Here is a 19,784-nt window from a genome sequence, read left to right as displayed (position 1 = left end):
ACAGAAATTGTGAGATTTCCTTTACAGGATAACAAATTACTTCATGCTTACAAAATACATTAAAAGTAAACACAAGTAAAACATCAAATTAACTGATGAAACATGAAAAGAATGTACAAATATAGTTATGAATATGTAAAAGAACCACCATTTACACTGAATGACCAGAAACCCAACCCAGTCACCAATAGTGTTTGAACAATGTATGGAGAAGTTTGTGTGCCTTTGCGTTATTCATGACTAGTGTGTTACTCCATACTTAATTTATGCCTTTATGGCTTACCACCATAAAATGACATCACAAAAACAATCACCATTCAGCACAGTTCCACACGGGGCTGTACATTACAGGGTAACACGAGCAGATGAATGACTTCATTCTCAGTCACATGAAATACCAGATTTCAGACATCCAAGTGGATGGAACTTCAGAAGTTCACGTGAAGATGCAATGCATTACTACCCTAACACATTACTCCTTGCATTTTAATATACTTTTATCTATTTATTAATTTATTTTTCCTTTTTTAATAAGTGAGATCTCTTCTTTTTGTACTTCCCTTTACCACTTCGTACTTCTTCCTAATGAAGTGGTACTTCTTCCTAATGAAGTGGTACTTCTTCCTAATGAACACCATATTCTGTGTAAGCTTGACTTTCAAGTCAATGGCTGCTGTGGGAAGAAGAAGAAGAAGAAGAAGAAGAAGAAGAGTTAGTTATAAATGATTTGTTTAACCAGACCTCTGAACTCTTAAGAAGAAGAAGAAGAAGAAGAAGAAGAAGAAGAAGAAGAAGAAGAAGAAGAAGAAGATTACAACCACTTCTACTGATCTTCATCTTGCTGCTTCCATATTTACTGTATCCTTCTACTTCTCTACCTGACTGTTCCTCCCTTTATCCACATGTGCCCCATACCACATTAATATTTGATGTCTCTGCCTGTCTTCACCTGTTCGATGCCACATTTCTCAAAGTTCTCTTTTGTAAAATGATTTTCCAATGCACTCCAGCCACGAAACTCAGTCACTTTTACCCAGAGCTCTTCAGATTCCTCCTTTTGCTGTATTCATGTGTACACTGTACAGATAAGTAAGACCTGGTGCATGTGTATTTTTCTTTCCCAAATGCAATGCTCTTATTTACTGATGGGACACCAATTCTTTCCTTTTAAAAGTGACTTTTATAGAGATCAAGTAAACTAGTTCCACAGCGTATATATCTATCTTCTATTTTTGAGATGGGAGGTGAAATGCTGTATATTTTCCCAAGGCTCAAATGATAGGAACAAAGTCTTGATGCTCCTTTGCAATCCTAAAGTCCATATGACAACAGTGTTTGTGCCTTTCTGGAGACTGTCAAGGTTAAAACATTTGAATATGTGAATATTCTTCAATTTAAATTATCTACAGCCAAACGACAAACTATCCCGAGTGTAACATATATAAAATAAAAGGTTCTTACTGTAATGCATTCACATGAATTTTTGCTAAATCCCTATTTCTCAAAATATGGCATCACATCTGTCCAACAATCAGTATGCATTCTTATTCCTGATCAGAAAGCAATTGAGAAAATAAGATGAAATTGTTGGCACACTAATCAAAAATGACTGTCAAAGCCACCACATGCATAGGAAGAGAGAATATACGTACCCATACTTATGGACAATTTCCTTTAAGGTTCTGGCATTGTGGTCATTACTCCAGTCCTCTGTCTGCATGTGTTGATTGGTTCGGAATGGATATATAGTTGTGGTGAGGAGTTTCTCACCAACAGGATTTGTTACACCTATCTTGCACCCATTCGAAAATCCTTGAGAAAATTGCAGTTTCAGGGTTAGTTAAAATGAAAATATCATGATGATGGAAAATATATGAAAAAGTTGTTATGACTACTATGGTGGGGGAAGGTGACCACTTTTTAAAATTGCAGTTTCAGGGTTAGTTAAAATGAAAATATCATGATGATGAAAAATATATGAAAAAGCTGTTATGACTACTATGGTGGGGAAGGTGACCACTTTTTAAAGTCCCTAATCCACAACCTGGTCTGAAGCTCAAGTATTTAAAATCTATGAAACCTACAAGGAAACAAGCAACAGTAAAATTTAGCAAGGGTGTCTAATTATTTCACTAACCTGGATCAATGGCTAACACAGTCTTTCCTCGAACAGGAGGCGTCAAAAGAAGCTTCCGTAGGTTCGCAGCAAATACTTCAACTGATGCAATTTCTGCTCTTTCAGTCAACTCACTGCGAATCTGCCTCTGCATAAACGGTTTAACTATTTGAAGAAAAGAAAATGGGTTAAAACTAGTGATACCAGCATTTCAATGACATAATCTATGCTTTGAAGATGAAAAATGTTCATCAAATTTTAGTAACCCTAATAAAATTCTTTAATATTCAAACCTGCCACAGTATCTGAATGAAAAATACATTCCTCCGTCAAAATATAAATGTCTGGATAAAATCTTTTAAAACAAACTCATTACTGTACTTATAGTTACTGTTTCTCTCATTAAAACATTATAATATGGCAGTCAGCCAGTAGTACCACACATGCACTCCCAGTCCCAAGCAGCAATTAGTTTCATTATTCATGTCAAAGGGTTTGTGAGCTGCAAGAAATCAGCACGGATGAGAGGCCAGACCTCCCATTAACGCTAAAATGTTTATAAGGAAAAAAAAAAAAAGTTTCACCTAGAAGCCATTACTCATAACTAGCCTGAAATTGCAATTTTGGGGAAAGGATCAAACAGCTACAATCCTCTAAAATGAGCAATTTGAGAGAAGTCGGTTCTACATGAAAGCTCCTTAGGATTAACCTTCGGCATCTGAGCCAAGGTCTCTAAATGATATAAAGGAAGTTAAATTTGTTAGACCTTGATTTGTACAAGTAACACTGAGAGGTTTTGAATTTTATACACTCTTGGCTATGTCCACCTTATGCTGCTGGCTGGAAGCCATATATTGCCAAAGAATACTCCTTGGAGCATTAACTGTAGCAGAAGACAGCACTTGTCAGGTCCAACAAATGTGATGTGAAAAATTGACATACCTAATGAGTCAGGGACCTCATCCAAAGCTGGAACAGTGTCTTACTGGTACCACTGGACCCAATAAGCACAAGTCTAACCAAAAGTAAGTTGAACCCCAAAGATTGACCTCTTATGTTCAACTGACACTGATATACTGAACAATCTAATTCCCCCGAGTAAACTTGCAACCAATTATTGCAAGTAATGCAATAAACCTCAAAGAGCAACCAATTTGTGAGTGTTCTTAATTATCTTACTATGAGAGGTTTTAGTTAAGAACTCTTTCAAAATTGATTGTACTTCAGGGGTTTATTGCATTCCCTGTAAATTGGAAATGAAGATACAACTAAAGCTTTATTCATCCATGTGTCCAAAAATAACCATAATATAAACTGGATTTAATTTGAATGTTATACAAAGAAGATTCTCTTAATGCAAAATTGTAAAAATCTGCTGCAATTACGGTAATCCCTACTATGATTCTGAATGATGCCTGTTATAAACTTGACGGTTTCACCGTTTTTCTTGTACATGTGTGATGTACCGATACAACAACAGCAACAGTTGTGATACACAAAGGTGGTGACATACCCTACGTATGCAGTGAGACAGTAATTGTCGTGTTTTATGTTAACAATTATGCTAAGCTTATGCTAATTGAAAAAATATTTCACATTACTCTTAATTTGTTCTTTAGGTATTGCTTACTTCACAAAATTTTCAGAATTTTAGTTCTGTTTGTAAATCATTTAATTCTAATGTAAAATCTACTTAGCTACTGTAGCTTAGCAATCTGAGACCTATGAAAAAGCTGCATAACTTGCAAACCTTACCCAGCCTCTCCCAACTGTCCTCAACGCTCATCATGACCAACTGTGTTCTGTAAAAATGTGCTGGAGTGTTACCAAACCATTTCTGTTGGCAAAAATTAAAGAAATGGACATATGCCTCATCTGGAATGAGTATTTTTACTGACAAGACTCCTTGATGTTCCCCTCTATTCATTGCCAAAATCTGCAACAAGAGAAACGATAATTGGCGCATTCATGCGGCTGCACATTACTTTAGTACATTTCAATTTTATGAAAACTTTCTCATAAAGACACTCCTACATACACATCACGAATAATTATACTTTAGCACTTTACAAAAAGATACGCATCAAGCAATAAGACATGGGGGTGGAGATGATGAACAGACATCATGCTTCAGTTTGTAGAAGAATAAGGTGAGAAATGAGCCCAACAGGGCACTGCAACAACTAAAATCTTAACTTCTACTCACAGCATGCGGCTTCGTGAGCCATGCTAGACCCTTGTAATTAAAATAGTGTTCGTATTTCGAGCACAAGTCGTTACTAGGTCCTGGGCCTCGGTTCACCATCTTCCCTTGGTCCTTCTTCTGTTGCTTTCTGGCTTTGGTACATTCTAAGGAGGGCTTGCATACTTTCATCCTGAAATTCAATATCCGTGAATATTAGTGAAAAGGAAATTCAATACCCATGAATATTAGTGAAAAGGAAATTCAATACTCATGAATATTAGTGGAAAGGAAATTCAATGCCCATGAATGTTAGTGAAAATGAAATTCAATACCCATGAATATTAGTGAAAAGGAAATTCAATACCCATGAATATTAGTGAAAAGGAAATTCAATACCCATGAATATTAGTGAAAAGGAAATTCAATACCTATGAATATTTGTGACAGGGAAATTCAATACCCATGAATATGAATGAATGTTAGTGAAAAGGAAATTCAATACCTATGAATATTTGTGACAGGGAAATTCAATACCCATGAATATTTGTGAAAAGGAAATTCAATACCCATGAATGTTAGTGAAAAGGAAATTCAATACTCATGAATATTAGTGAAAAGGAAATTCAATACCCATGAGTATTAGTGAAAATGAAATTCAATACCCATGAATATTAGTGAAAAGGATAAGTTCTGCCTGAAATGTAAAATTAAAACATAGGGTCATGTGTTAAGCATTACATTCTCTTAAAAGTCCGAGTAAGTATTAAAAAGAATCTTAACATCCATCACTATACCAATGAGAGATCCATGGGAAAAATTAGGCACAGGCATTAACAGATCACTGTATATGTACGGTACGGTATACCCTTGCCAAACATATATATCCTTTCTGAATTTTTACTAGCAAAATGGCTTTAACAGCTTCAACATGTCCTTAAAGAAAGTAACAAAATACTGATTCTATGACAGCCTCCACCATCAATGGATAAGGAGAACCTCCACCTTCAATGGCCTACTTTAAAAGAGTATCCATCGGAAGGTCATGATAGCCTAGGCTATGCCATCATAGATAATGACAGCATCCAATATCTTCAGATACTGGCAGCCTTTTCCACCAATAGGTAACAGCATCCACTGCTATCAATAGACAATAACATCTGCCATCAGGAAAATTATTGATGACAGGCATTTATAACTCATTAATACACTGTTCTCTTACTCTAAGTAGATATCTGCGAGAGAAAACAAGCATAACATATTTGTAACAAGAATTAATCATGTAGCAAATTAATATATCACCTCAAAAATTCTTATACAATATTTAGGAAATTGAATATATTGTAAATGATTTTCATAATTATTATTATTATTACTGTTTCAAACTTGTTTAATTAGACCCACAAATTAAATGATTAAACTTGCAAAGCAGGCCTCTCTTATAGTATCCACTGGGAAATACCAACAAATTTCACACCAGCATTGCAACCATTTCATGAGAATTGTATAACTTACTAATGATCGCTGGGACCTATGAGGTCATTCAGTGCTGAAAGGGAAACTGACAGAAAGAAGGTTTGAAAGGTGTAACAGGAGGAGAACCTCGCAGTTGCACTAGGAAACAATTGTTAGAGAGGGTGGAAAGTCAGATGGAAGAAAGAATATGAACGGAGGTACAGTCAAAGGTATGAAAGAGGTTGCAACTAGGCGTCAAAGGGATGCTGCAAAGGCCCTTAAGTAATGCCTACAGTGCACCATGTGAGGTGCACTGACAGCACTAACCCCTTACAGGAACTCTGCTCCTACTGGCTGCAATTTGGACAGCCAATGACTAAGTGTACCATGAGTCAAATAATATAGCTGACAAACTACTTGAAAATGCTTTTCTAAAACTGGTTGGGAATGAGAACTGTATCAAAGAATAGCAAAGGAAAACACTTTTTAAATCTAATATACATCTTTACTAGTAGTTTGTAACCTTCAAACCCATTTCTGGACCATATACAACTATCCTGAAGGATATGTTCTCAAGTGAAGGAATACAACTGAAGTAAAAAATGTTAAGAAAATTGGACAGTTGGGTTAGAAGATAACAAAAAGTCATGCGGCTGGATGACTACTAAAATAGTGCAGTCTGTAAGCATCATTTTAGACAATTTAGGCAGTATCACCCTAAAAGGATTTCTCAGCAGAACTCGAATAAATTTCAGCTTAACTAATCAGTCAATAACATAAAATACTTAAAAAAATAATTAGAGGCAGTCGAGGTAAACATAATGGAATGAAAAAAATCTCCATACTTACAGATGTTTGACACAATCTAACACCTGAGGGTCTTTGCTAATAACATCTGCAATAATGTGTTGAAGGCCTTGTTCTACTTCCTCTATGGTCCTCAGACCCTCATTATTTGGCTGAACAAGGGAGTATAATTCTTGACGAGTGACCTGCAATCAAAGGGAAAAGCTTAGGTAGATAGACAAAATATGCATTTAAGCCAGAAGGCCAAGCACTGGGACCTATGAGGTCATTCAGCACTGAAAGGGAAACTGACATCAAGGAGGTCTGAAAGGTGTAACAGGAGGAAAACCTCACAGCTGCACTATGAAGCAATTGTTAGAGACTGGAAAAGTCAGATTGAAGAAAGAAAGAGCAAATGGAGGTACAGTAAAAGGAATGATGGAGGTTGAAGCTAGGGAGTCGAAGGGGAAAGCTGGCATGAAGCCAGCTCAAATCAGCAAACAATCCTTTACAGGGATCTGAAGTAACAATGGGAGCATATGCAAAGGACCACTTCTATGTGCAAACAAAATGACTTCATACAGAACATCAGTCAAAAGAAAGGGTCACTTACGTATTTGTTCTGAGTCCCTCGCATGACATCCCAGGCAGCAGGTTCCAAGCCGAGTTCCCTAGCACGTTCTGCATACGTACGCTTCCCGCTACCTTTGTAGGCTGCTGTCTAGAACAAGTTACACAAATACTTTCATTTACTTTGAAAATTTCAGGAACAGTAATGCAACAAAATAATACGTTAATTTCTCACATAATTACAACACTAATAGCTGTGCAATAATCATTAACTGCAGCACATCAACACGTTATTCCACAAAATCTCCATACATCTTTTAGAAATGAAAATGATGAATAACAACAGTATGGCAGTAATTAACCTATTTTTGCAATATAACCATTCTCAAAAAATAGTTGCAGTGTCTAAAAATGAAAAAGAACTTCAGTAATGATATTTTAAATGGAAGAATCATCGTCGTCACCAACATTTTTCCTTCAGCTTGATTTTCCTTTTGTGGTAGTCTACTTATATGCACGAGCAGCTAATAAGTGCAATGTGTTTTCAAGATCCTGTCTGTGGTATTGTCTATATTTTCACTACAATGTCTGATTTCTTAAAATATTCAATTTTGCATTTTTCAGTACTTTGTATGACTTATTTTCAATGAATTATTTATAAATATTCTGAAAGCCTTTTCTTATATTATCTGTATTTACTTCTCGATCCTTCAGTTGGAAAAATTGAAGTCATGGGGTCTTATCTACTTCTGTAATTGCATCTTTTAAAACAGTTCCTTTTTTGTCTTTCAAAATCATACATATAAATACAAAGGTTTTTAATGATTGATTACAAAGTATTAAAAGACAATTTTTATGTAAATAGGTAGGAAATATATATAAATTTTCTAACAAAATTTCTTTTCTTTCATGTATCTGATGGTACAGTGCATCTGTTTTGTTTTTCTAGTTTTAATTACAAGATTCTTTTCACAATTATACTTCTGACATGCAAATGTCAACAACACATTCAGCTCCCTTGTTCAGTTTCTTCACACCACCAAGATAATCAAATTTTGCAGTAATGATCTCCATGATTGCAATTTTTGAAAAATGTGCATTAACTGGGCTGCAGATGTAGCAGTGTCCTACTGCTAAGAGAAACAATACGTCATTGTGCATGACACTGCTTACGTGTCATGCATACATGCAAGCCATTTGCAATTTCAAGCCTGGCATCAGTCTGCATCCAGCAGTGTCAAGACATTACCTGCCCAGTTCTTTAGGACACTTGAGTAATTCTTTGAACCTTCAAGTGAAAGCTGAATGTTTGCACTGTGAAGTGAACTTGTACTGTGTGATTGTATTAAAGTGTAAGAAATAAGAAGTGATAAATGTTGTGAATGTCTTCAATATGTGTGATAATAATTCAAGGCCTGAAAACTAGCTTGCTCGGATGATGACACTCTAGCTTCATTGAACTTTCTGGGGAGATGGGAGAATTGTTGATGACTACCATTAGATTGGCCATTACGATGAGTTTCAAAAATTTCAACATTTTAAAATTATGAAATTTCTTACAAACAGTTACACGTATGGCATTTGATATTCTAAGTGAATTCAAAAGTTCTTTTCCCATTGGCCCAAAAGATTAGGGGTTACAGGATTGTGGAGGTGTTCTAAAATTGTAAATCCTTCACAGCAAGATCAAGATACTTACCAGATGCTCTACTTCATGCATGGTTGTAGCACACAAGAGAGATGCTTTTCTCTCCTCTGGCAACTTTTTGTTGTCATTCTTTAAAATTTTGACGACCCTTTCCTGCACGTGTCTGAAAGAAAGCCACAGAAAATAAGGATTTTCAGAACAGTTTTTAAGCTTTATAGCTGGACACTCATGCAGACTGATTTGCTGTTAATAATTAATACGCATGAGTGTGTTACTATTTTCATCATCGTTGTATTATAAATCAGTTTATGAAACAATGAGCTACCCTTATATACTTCATATGGTTTGACCAGAGGAATTGTTTTTAAGTAGTCCAAGGCATGTGAAAGATGCTGGACAGCTGGGTGGGAAGAGACCAAAGGTAGATGAAAAGCAAAATAACTGCAGTTTGAATGCAACTCACAAGGATGTGATCAAAAGGGTACAGATACCAATGATGCAAGAAATAATGCAGCTTGGGGCAAAGAACAGCTATAAAGAACTTTCATTAGCAACATATGGTCAAAGGCATACACCTCAGTATATCTCGGGTCTTTCTTTGTTTACTGAATGATTTATTCCCAGTTAATACAGTGGCATTAAAGAGTTATAACATAAGTAAAAAAAAAAATAATAGGGTTTTTAGCTGTAGACATAATCAGTACAGTACATCAACAACAGCCTTTACAAATACATTACAGAAGCAAACAGTACTTACTTCAACTGCGAGTAACAATTCTGTATCTCTCGCAATTTTTCTACTTCCATATTTCCGGTTTTGTCCTTCCTGTATCGGGCAATAAATGGAAGAGTGTTTTCTTGATCAAACATACTGATTGTATTACGCGCTGCCCATTCTTCCACGCCCACTCGCTCAGCAATGACCGTGGCTGGATCCCAAACAAATCTAATTTCAATGTCTTTATCAGGAATCTAGAAATAAAAAAAAAAGAGCCATACCTTAGGAACTTTCCATGAAGAAACTGATCATGAAAGTCGTCCTAATAAAGTGCAGTTGCTATTGTTTAAAAGTACATATGTAGAACCACACAACCATCCCTTATCACAAGCTGTAAAGAAGCCAAAATTCTATAAGCCTTACAAAATATTCAGACTCCTGCCTCTGACAGCTTTTCTTTAACTTACTCTTACTTAAGCCAGAGGAAGTAACAAAATAAACAAACCTATGTCATTTTCTGTGTATCATAACATATATACATACCCTCTTTCGATGCTTTAACGTTCCGGCACCCCCAACCTCTCCCCGTACTGTCTTTTGCACCTTGACTTCTGCGACTAACTGAACATCACTTTCTTTACGCTTGACCCCTCGCTGTTGGGCTTGCTGTAGTTTTTTCTGCTGCTGCAAAGCCTGCTTTTGTAACAGCTTCTGTTGTTGCTTAGCTTTTTGCTGCTGTTGTCGTGCCTGCTGCCTTTGCAACTTTTGTTGTGCAGCCTGTGCCTGTTGCTCCTGCTGCTGCTGGTGATACTGTTTGACGGGCCGACGCTGTCTTCGTGGCTGCTGACGCCGAGAAGTGCGATTGACTTCGGGAGCGGGCTCTTGCTCGTCAGGATTTGAAGGCGGCTGCTCCATAAAAGAAAGAACAGAAGATGTCTTCTACATATTTTTCCTTAATGATGTGGACACGTTTCAAAAATTCCTATCTAACATATCCTAGCTATGGGAGTAGTCTGAATATATCGGTTAAGCAAAATAGGCTAATACAAGTACCAAATGAAAAAAAATCTTAAACTGTAACAAGTGTTTTAATACACTATATCCTGAATGTCCTTTCCAATAATATAAAAATACATTTAAAATAATCAATCATGCACTTCTGCCCGGATTCACATCCGGTACAAGTCCATACACTGTAAATGACAATTTTCTGTGACCTTGTCTTCCCACTGGTCAGAGTTCAGCCACATCCATACATATTAATTCTCTTCTCTTCTACTTACTTCTCCAAACCATCTGCCTTAGCAATGTTAAAATTTCCAAATTGAAGAAAATGGGTCATATTTACAAGTGAGAAGGAACACCAATCAGGAAGCATCAAGGTGGACTGCTGAGAGAGAGAGAGAGAGAGAGAGAGAGAGAGAGAGAGAGAGAGAGAGAGAGAGAGAGAGAGAGAGAACTGACACAAGACACATTTGTGGCAAGAACTCACTGAGGTCCTATTGCATCCCCTGGGGTGCTGCAGGAATTGCTAGACTGATTAATGGGATACACATATGACCAGCATCCCAGAAACCTCCATGTTACCCTCTCAATCTGACTTCAGAACCTAATCTTGTGTTTTATCGTGTCTACCCTTATATGTTTCTTCCCCCACCGTCTTTACAGTTACTCTCACACAGAATTTACAGTTAAATCCATTACTCGTCTTAAATTCTGCAATCCTGAGCACCTGTGATGCTATCTGTTAAATATAATAAATACACAAAAACCACCAAATCGACATGGCCATTTTCCCAGTTGGAACTTCATCTCTGAATCCTTTCCAACCACCATAGTCTTGGTTTTGCTAACACTGGATTTCAAACCCCTCTTCACCATTCCATTTCTCAGGATGATAAATAATACTGAGACCTGCGCCAATTCTTGAAGGACACTAACATTCATCTGAAATTTGCCCAACTCACCTAACAATGTGCACTAATGATACATTGTTATATCACTTAGTTAATGAGACATCCTGGTACTTTTGCCTTTGCAATACTAGTCTGATGCTTCATTTTGGTACTGTGCTAGTTAATGCTTTTCCTTGATCTACATACAGTATGTGGTATGGCATTCCTTTATACAGTACTTGGTACCTGTGATTTTCTCACAATAAAGATTACTTAGCAGCAATCATAATACTTCACATATGCATATTTACTTATCTTCTGTATGTTACAGCCTCAACACTCTCCTCATTCTGTTTGACCCCATATCTTTCTTAATCATAATTTTATGAACAGTATTCTAGAGCTCGTCTGATTCCTATTTGCTCTTAGCTCCTCTGTCATATTAATTCTCTAATTCATGCTTATTCTCCTTATTTAGTATGTTCACAAAATATCAACTACATTTTCTTTAGCTCTGTCTCTTAAACTACACCTCCACGTAGCTGACAGATGACAAACAATTTTCTACTCACCCGAATAACCTGTTCACCCTGGCCATCATAAAGAACTTCCAGTTCAATGGAGACATTATTACTGTCATTTTGTGTGCCGGTAACCTGCACCTCTTCTAGTATTTCTACAGAGCTGTCCATAGCTGCAAAAAAAAAAAAACAAATATAACAATTATGCAAGGAAGCAGATGACTATGTATATTTTACATGCCTGTCATCAGTCATGTACGGTAACAGAGTTATATCAGCTAATCATAAATCTCATAAAATTGTGATACTACAGGAAATATGAAATTACAATAGATATTACAGAAAAAAAAATGTAAACAGTTCAAGCTATTTTCAATATAGTTCCAAAACTGTCTGAAACTTGATTACTGCACAGTCCTCCAGGCCTACAAAACATTGACTGCCAAACTGCAGCTGCAGCTCACATATTAACATTTAAAGCTCACAGGAATGGAAGGAGGTTGTACCAACCCTTGAAGATGAAGGTGGAATCTAAGGACAAGGAATACCAAGACCAGTCGACATCCTTGTCAGCCTCTTGACAACTCAGCTACTGTTCTAGCCCACTCTGGTACTAGGAGCCTGAGAGCCAACCTTAAACAATTCATGTCTCTGTTTATCAGGAATGGAATGGAAATTTAGGCCAAAGGCCAAGCATTGGGACATATGAGGTCATTCAGTGCCGAAAAGGAAACTGAGAGTTAAGAAGGTTTGAAAGGTGTAACAGGAGGAAAATCTTGCAGTTGCACTATGCACAATTATTCTGGGGAGGGTGGAAAAGTAAGATGAAAGACTAAATATGAAGAGAAGTAGAGTAAAAGGAATGAAAGGGGTTGCAGCTAGGGGCCAAAGGAACACTGCAAAGAACCTTAAGTAATGCTTACTGTGCACTGACGGCACTACCCTCCTGTGGGGTCTGTTTATCAGGAACTGAATTCACCAGGCAAGTGGGCACAGATGCACCAAATCTAGAACTGGACTCATTGAGAAGGTCCTCCAAAGTGAGGTATGCTGTGGAAATATGACCAGCTAAGTGACAGGAACCAAAACTTAAAATGACTAGTAAATTGTTTTTAAGAATACTTTCAGTGAAAGACAAAGCTCATGGATGCCAAAATTCAACTAGTGCTGGGCACTACAATAAAAAAGACTGTATCACATAAAGAATTGTACCATAAAATGTTTATTACTTTTAACTAGGCGAAGATCAACAATATCTGCTTAAAGGTGTTTTGTCATATACAGCTTAATAGCAGCCATTTTTTAATTTCATGTTCAATTCACAAAACTGCCCAAAACATTACAAAAACCATCAATATTCAAGAATGGAATTGAATATACAATTTATGCCAATGGCCAAGATCAGGGACCAATGAGGTCAATCAGTGCTGAAAGGGAAATAAAGAGTAAGGAGGTTTGAAAGGCGCAACAGGAGGAAAACCTCGCATTTGCACTACAAAACAATTGTTAGAGAAGATGGAAAGTTAGATGGAAGAAAGAAAATATGAATGGCTGCACAGTACAAGGAATGGAATGGGTTACAGCTAGGGGGCAAATGGATGCTTTGCAGAGGCTTGAGTAATTTCTATATATAAAATAAAGAAGAGCCAACCTAAGTATTATACAATATAGGCCTATGTATACTACAGGTGTTTCCCAGTGCTTCACACGAAATACATGAAACGCGTTTTACAGGTGTGAGTTTCAATGGACTGAGTTGACCTACTGACACCAATTTTCTACTATTTTAATAAATGATTGGAATTTGGAATATTCTCTAATATCGGCATTTACTAACTCTTCGTTAAATGTATGGGCCAAATTTAGGGTTGGTTTCAGCTACAAGCCTCAGAGGTATCCTAGCCTGAAGCCTCTCAAGTGTCTCGAGGCCATCTGGGATGAGGCAGTCTAGGACAGTCTAGCCTTGGATTTAATGGTTTAATTCATACTAACAAGCTATTTAACTATTAAAGGAACCACGAAAGTGTTGATCACAATTTCATAAACCTAGCGTAGCCATATCCTTCACTGCCTAGGGTAGGCAATCAAGAGTCGACCAGGCTACCCTGCGTTGCCTAGGGTAGGTAGTTGAGACTCGACCAGGCTGTCTTCGTTGGCTAGGGTAGGCAATCGAGACTTGACCAGGCTATCCTTCGTTGCCTATGGTAAGCAATCAAGACTCGACCAGGCTATCTTTCGTTGCCTAGCATAAGCAATCAAGACTCGACCAGGCTATCCTTTGTTGCCTAGGGTAAGCAATCGAGACTCGACCAGGCTATCTTTTGTTGCCTAGGGCATAAGTCAGATCGACCAGGCTATCCCTCAGGCAGGCACCAGGCTCAATCCTTCACTGTCTAGGAAAGGTTGCCTAGGGAGACTCGACCAGGCTATCCCTCGTTGCCTAGGGTAGGCAATCGAGACTCGACCAGGCTATCCTTCATTGCCACCGGGCAGGCAGTGAAACTCGACCAGGCTATCCTTCATTGCCTGGGTAGGCAGTGCCTAAGGAGACTCGACCCAGGCTATCCTTCATTGCCTGGGGTAGCAGTCGAAAGGGTAGGCAATCGAGACTCGACCAGGCTTTCCTTCATTGCCTAGGGCTATCCTTCATTGCCTAGGGTAGGCGGTCGAGATTCAACCAGGCGACCTTCGTTGCCTAGGGTAGGCAGTCGAGACTCGACCAGGCTATCCTTCATTGCCTGGGGCAGGAAACTCGACCGTTGCCCAAGGAGACGAGACCGACCAGGCTATCCTTCATTGCCTAGGGTAGGCAGCGGACCGTTGCCTAAGGTAGGCATTCGAGACTCGACCAGGCTATCCTTCATTGCCAGGGTTGCCTAGGGTCGACCAGGCTTTCCTTCATTGCAGTCGAAACTTCGAGACCAGGTAGGCAGTCGATTCAACCAGGCTATCCTTCGTTGCCTAGGGTAGGCAATCGAGACCCGACCAGGCTATCCTTCATTGCCTAGGGTAGGGCGTTGTCAGGCAAACTCGACCAGGCTATCCTTCATTGCCTAGGGTAGGCAGCAGTCTTCGTTGCCTAAGGAGGCATTCGAGACCAGGCTATCCTTCATTGCCGTTGCGTTGCTAGGGTAGGCAATCGAGACTCGACCAGGCTATCCTTCATTGCCTAGGGTAGGCAGCCGAAACTCGACTTCGTTGCCTAGGGTAGGCAGTCGAGACTCGACCAGGCTTTCCTTCACTGTCTAGGGTAGGCAGTCGAAACTCGACTTCGTTGCCTAGGGTAGGCAGTCGAAAGACTCGTTGCCAGGCTTTCAGGCTATCCTGTCTAGGGTAGGCAGTCGAAACTCGACTTCGTTGCCTAAGGTAGGCAGTCGAGACTCGACCAGGCTATCCTTCATTGCCTAGGGCAGGCGTTGCCGCAAAACTCGACCGTTGCCTAGGGGGGGTAGGTCGAAACTCGTCGAGACTCGACCAGGCTATCCTTCGTTGCCTAGGGTAGGCAATCGAGACTCGACCAGGCTATCCTTCATTGCCTAGGGTAGGCAGTCGAAACTCGACTTCGTTGCCTAGGGTAGGCAGTCGAGACTCGACCAGGCTATCCTTCGTTGCCTAGGGTAGGCAATCGAGACTCGACCAGGCTACGCTGCCCACTATCTACCTCCTAGAGGTAGCCTAATCGACTCCTCACAAGATACATAATGATACAGCGGAATAATACAGCCAAGCAAGCTCCGTTAAATAAGTCTGCGTGAATTGTCAGCTCAATTAGTGAATACAGCGCCAGACATACCACTGTTTGTTGACATTACGGTCGAGTTGTTTTCTCTCTGCTGTTTGGACGATGCGGTCGTCGCAAATAAAAGTTTGGTCGCATTCTGTCGGACATAACCGGACTTGAGCTTGGTCAGCTGATTTACTGACTTCTTTTCAAACGGGCGGGGGATGAACTACAAACGGCATCTTTTAATGTGATTTAAATGTTCCATAATCATGCCGATTCCGTTTTTAAGTTGTTTTATTATAAAGAGAACAGGTAACGCGAAAGGTACAGCTCTGTGACCTCTTCCTGCAAAAGAAACAGATGCACTCTGTGTCGTTAGAATGTTAGATTATTTATCTTTATAGATAAAACTTGTGTGTTTCGTTATGTTTTAGTTAATCTTTTAGTATTAACAACCTGGATCAGTTCCATAATATGCGACACGGTCAGGTGAACGGTTACAACGGATAACTCTTGCTTACGTTAGCAGATGCAAAGTAAACAAAAACGAAACATTTTTTTAGTATGTGTTGTTAATAGAACGCGCTCCAGGGAAGTTGTCTTTCAGGTAGTTTTTTTTTTTAGCCATTTTTTTCCTGTACGCAATGTAACTGACCATGGAAAAAAACACTGGCCTGCCTGAGTTCGAGCCAGAATATCTGAATACTAACAGAATCGGATTCTTTCGATAAAAATTGAAACAACTGGACCGTGCCCGTTGCGAAAAAGTGATTGTGTGGACAAAGTGGACGACTGTATGCTTCATGTTGTTACTTGGTCAAAAACCGCCAAAAGCCTCACGTAACAACTGCACGCTCCCTTTGCGGTTTCTAAATTTCGGGGAGATCTCTCTCATCCCATTTCAGTACTAACAAGGATAACACGCCAATATTATTAATGAATAGAACCACAATTAAGTACTTTCACTTACTGAGCGGTGTCAAGATGTTGGGTGATGCGTTAGAGATTTTTCCTTGGCTCTTGACTGGCCTTGACATAGGTTAAAAAAAAAATTGGATGTCAATAATATTAGAAAAATGAAATATAGATATACGTATAGCTATGTATATCTTTATGTTTCATATAAAGATATATCTATGCGAATATATATATGTCCACGTACATGATAAGCTATTAATTATAAGTGGGCAGAGCAATAAGCTACATTGTCAGAACGATTAAAGAAGGCAAGTCGCTTGGAGCCAACGTAACGCAAAGCCATCAGACAAAATCAGCAATAGGCAGCAAAGGTTGTTGTATCAATCAAATACAGAGGCAAGTTCTATTGGGTTTAGGGAGTATTTTGATGGGAAAGCTAAACCCAGTAAGTTGAATAAGGGATATGAAGTTCTTGTTATGCTTCCTACCAATTCTAGTAAGTTTTTGATGCAATGGAAAGGTACGTATGTTATTGATGGTTAACGCAACAACAGAGTAGATTATTTTGCGAAAGTAGGAAAACATAGCAAGTTACACCACGCTAACAAGATTAAGCGCTATTATGGGAGAAATGAAGTTGTTCTGCGGGAGGTTGTTGAAATGGGTCCTGGTCGTTTCGGCCGTAAGTCATGTAGGCCGAAATGGGTGCATATAATACTTTGATCCCCGAGGGGCTAGGGTACTAAACACGGCGTCCCAAGGAGCTTCCGCCGTGTCTTCTACGGCCTGAAGTTTTAACGGCCTAACAGGTTCACGGCCGAAAATAATACGGTCTAAACGTCCCGAACTCGTTGAAATTAAATCTTCAGATGGTTTGTTTTCGAGTAAGTTAATTGATGCATGTGTAATACCTGAGAACATGGTTCTGACAGTGGAATATGGAATTTTGGGATACTCGGCCTAGTCCCGTTCACAAAGACCCCAGCATCGCAGAATTGCAGAAATCAGAATTCCAGGGTTTGTTAGAAACATTTAAAAATGTAATTTGTGACGAACCAGGTTTTACTAGAACCCTAGAACATGGAGTTCAAGTCAAGATTAGACAGATTATTTGTGTCTGATGGAGATGGTGAGGGGACGGAACCCTTAGGCTGTCTTGGTTTAAGTGGGGACAGAGAATCCTATGTCAGGAGGAAGTCGTAGCCTCCATGAAGGTAATTTGATTTGCTACCGCAAGGGTGCAGAGCTGGGTTCTGTGGGGTTTGGTGACTCAAACAAACTGTTGGTAGAATCATATATGTACTTAACTTTAAAGTAATTAACATTAAAGTAAATAGTATTTAAAGAAAACATGCAACTCACAAGTTGGTCGGTGGAGGGTTGCATTGGTAGTTAACAGGGGTAGTTTTACATTTTCACAAGAGGAAACGAAACTCCCCAAGAATATTTACAGCGACTGAGTTACAGGTGCTCCATCGATTGCTAAGTTTGTTTTTATTAATACACACACACACACACACACACATATATATATATATATATATATATATATATATATATATATATATATGTATATTGTGCTAGGTAAATGAAAGCATTCGATTCTATTACGTTGCTCTCAGGAAACAGTATATCCAGTTATCTGCTATCTAGAGCCTCAGATGAGAAATCTATCAAATCATCAATAGGTAGTTTGGTAATACTAACTCGAAACTCCTAATCTTGGAATCATCAGTGATCTCTATCTTATCTTCATTAGTCTTTATTTGGAATCTGATACAGCCCCAGCCAGTGGATTAAGGACATCAGCAAGATATCTTGACAAATTTTGTGAAGCAGGACTAACAATACCAATGTTTATGCCCGGAACAGCAAAGTGTCTGGTGATTTTGTATGTATTTTTATGGAAATTGTAAATTTTGTGAATTCACGTCGGATTTTGGATAAAAATTCAATTTCCATTTTAGCAATGTCCTCACTTTTTTTTTTTTTAGTTTTCTGAAAAGAAAACTATTGTGCTGGCTTTGTCTATCCGTCTGCACTTTTTTTTGTCCGCCCTTAGATCATCAAAACTACTGAGGCTAGAGGGCTGCAAATTGGTATGTTGATCACATACCCTTAAAGCATCAAACATACCGAACTGCAGCCCTCTAACCTCAGTAGTTTTTATTTTATTTAAAGTTAAAGTTAACCATAATCGTCCTTCTGGCAACGAAATAAGTCAGGCCACCACCAGGCCATGGTTAAAGTTTCGTTGGCCTTGATTATGTGCTGTACAGAAAACTCGATTGCGTCGAAGAAACTTCGGTGCATTTTTTACTTGTTTTTTGTTGAAATTACTATTAAGCGTTTCTTCTTATATCAGATTTATTTAAGATTTTAATGCAAGTCTTGTCAGCTTTCGTCATAATGTATGAATAAATGAACGAATTAGTTAACTGGTTGTATAAATAAATTGTTCCCTCAGGTGTTGCTGTCTATGGTATGTGAACAATCGACAGGTAAGGAGACGCCCATTTAGTGGTTAGGACATTCGCCTTGATAACAGGAGGTCCCGGGGTAGATTTCCAAGCGAGCCAAAATGCTCTTGAAGCTTCTCCTGTTAGATCTCACTCTGCATCTTTCGTCCTAAGCAATGAATTATGCACGCGATAGTTAGTCGACTGTGATGTTTTGCAACCAAGATGGCGGACGGAGTCACAGACTAGTTAGTACTAAGAGGGATAGGGAAAGGAAAATGTAGAAAGTGCGAGATAGGTGGAGTGAGAGGTGCTAGAAAGAACGGGTCTTGAAGCCAGTCAGCAGGAGATTGTATTGTATGCAAGACAGAAGCGAATGTTACAGTGTGTGTAAGGGGTTCGACGTTTTGTTGATGAGCATTCTGTGCAAGTGAATGAGACGGCTAACACCGTGGAAGTGTCCAGCTCAAGTGGTTCACCCACGAATGTGGCAATGACTACAGTTCGCTGTTTTTAATGGAGCAAGCTCCTGTTAGGAATGGAATGGAATTGTAATATAAAATTTAGGCCAAAGCACCAGGATCTATAAGGCTGTTCAACGCTGAAAAGGAGACTGAGACAAAAGGTTTGAAAGGTGTAACAGGAGGAAAGCCTTGCAGTTGCACTTTGAAACAAATTTAAGGAGAGGGTGGGAAGTGAGATGGAAGAAAGAGAATTTTAACGGAGGTATGTTTGGTTCCCAGCCTGGTACTAATCATTTATGGGCACTGCATAAAAGAAATGTCTTGACAC

At 38.8% G+C, this 19,784-nt stretch overlaps 1 protein-coding gene across 1 annotated transcript in view; it reads right to left on the bottom strand.

Moving 5' to 3' along the window:
* The window catches only part of LOC136834912 (S1 RNA-binding domain-containing protein 1-like), a 32,427-nt gene extending 16,606 nt beyond the window's left edge, over positions 1–15,821 (bottom strand). The window contains exons 1-11 of the mRNA XM_067097743.1: positions 15,685–15,821; positions 11,943–12,064; positions 10,019–10,381; positions 9,515–9,729; positions 8,809–8,920; positions 7,153–7,260; positions 6,603–6,745; positions 4,323–4,491; positions 3,872–4,052; positions 2,138–2,281; positions 1,653–1,812 (exon numbers count right to left, since the gene is read on the bottom strand). Of these exons, the coding sequence (XP_066953844.1) occupies positions 1,653–1,812; positions 2,138–2,281; positions 3,872–4,052; positions 4,323–4,491; positions 6,603–6,745; positions 7,153–7,260; positions 8,809–8,920; positions 9,515–9,729; positions 10,019–10,381; positions 11,943–12,064; positions 15,685–15,700 (1,733 nt within the window). The 5' untranslated portion in view covers positions 15,701–15,821. The remainder of the gene's footprint in view (positions 1–1,652; positions 1,813–2,137; positions 2,282–3,871; positions 4,053–4,322; positions 4,492–6,602; positions 6,746–7,152; positions 7,261–8,808; positions 8,921–9,514; positions 9,730–10,018; positions 10,382–11,942; positions 12,065–15,684) is intronic.
* Positions 15,822–19,784: the final 3,963 nt, after the last annotated feature.

This window comes from Macrobrachium rosenbergii, chromosome 54, assembly GCF_040412425.1.
Source record: "Macrobrachium rosenbergii isolate ZJJX-2024 chromosome 54, ASM4041242v1, whole genome shotgun sequence".
Lineage (NCBI taxonomy): Eukaryota > Metazoa > Arthropoda > Malacostraca > Decapoda > Palaemonidae > Macrobrachium > Macrobrachium rosenbergii.
This window is presented reverse-complemented; position numbering and strand designations above follow the sequence as displayed.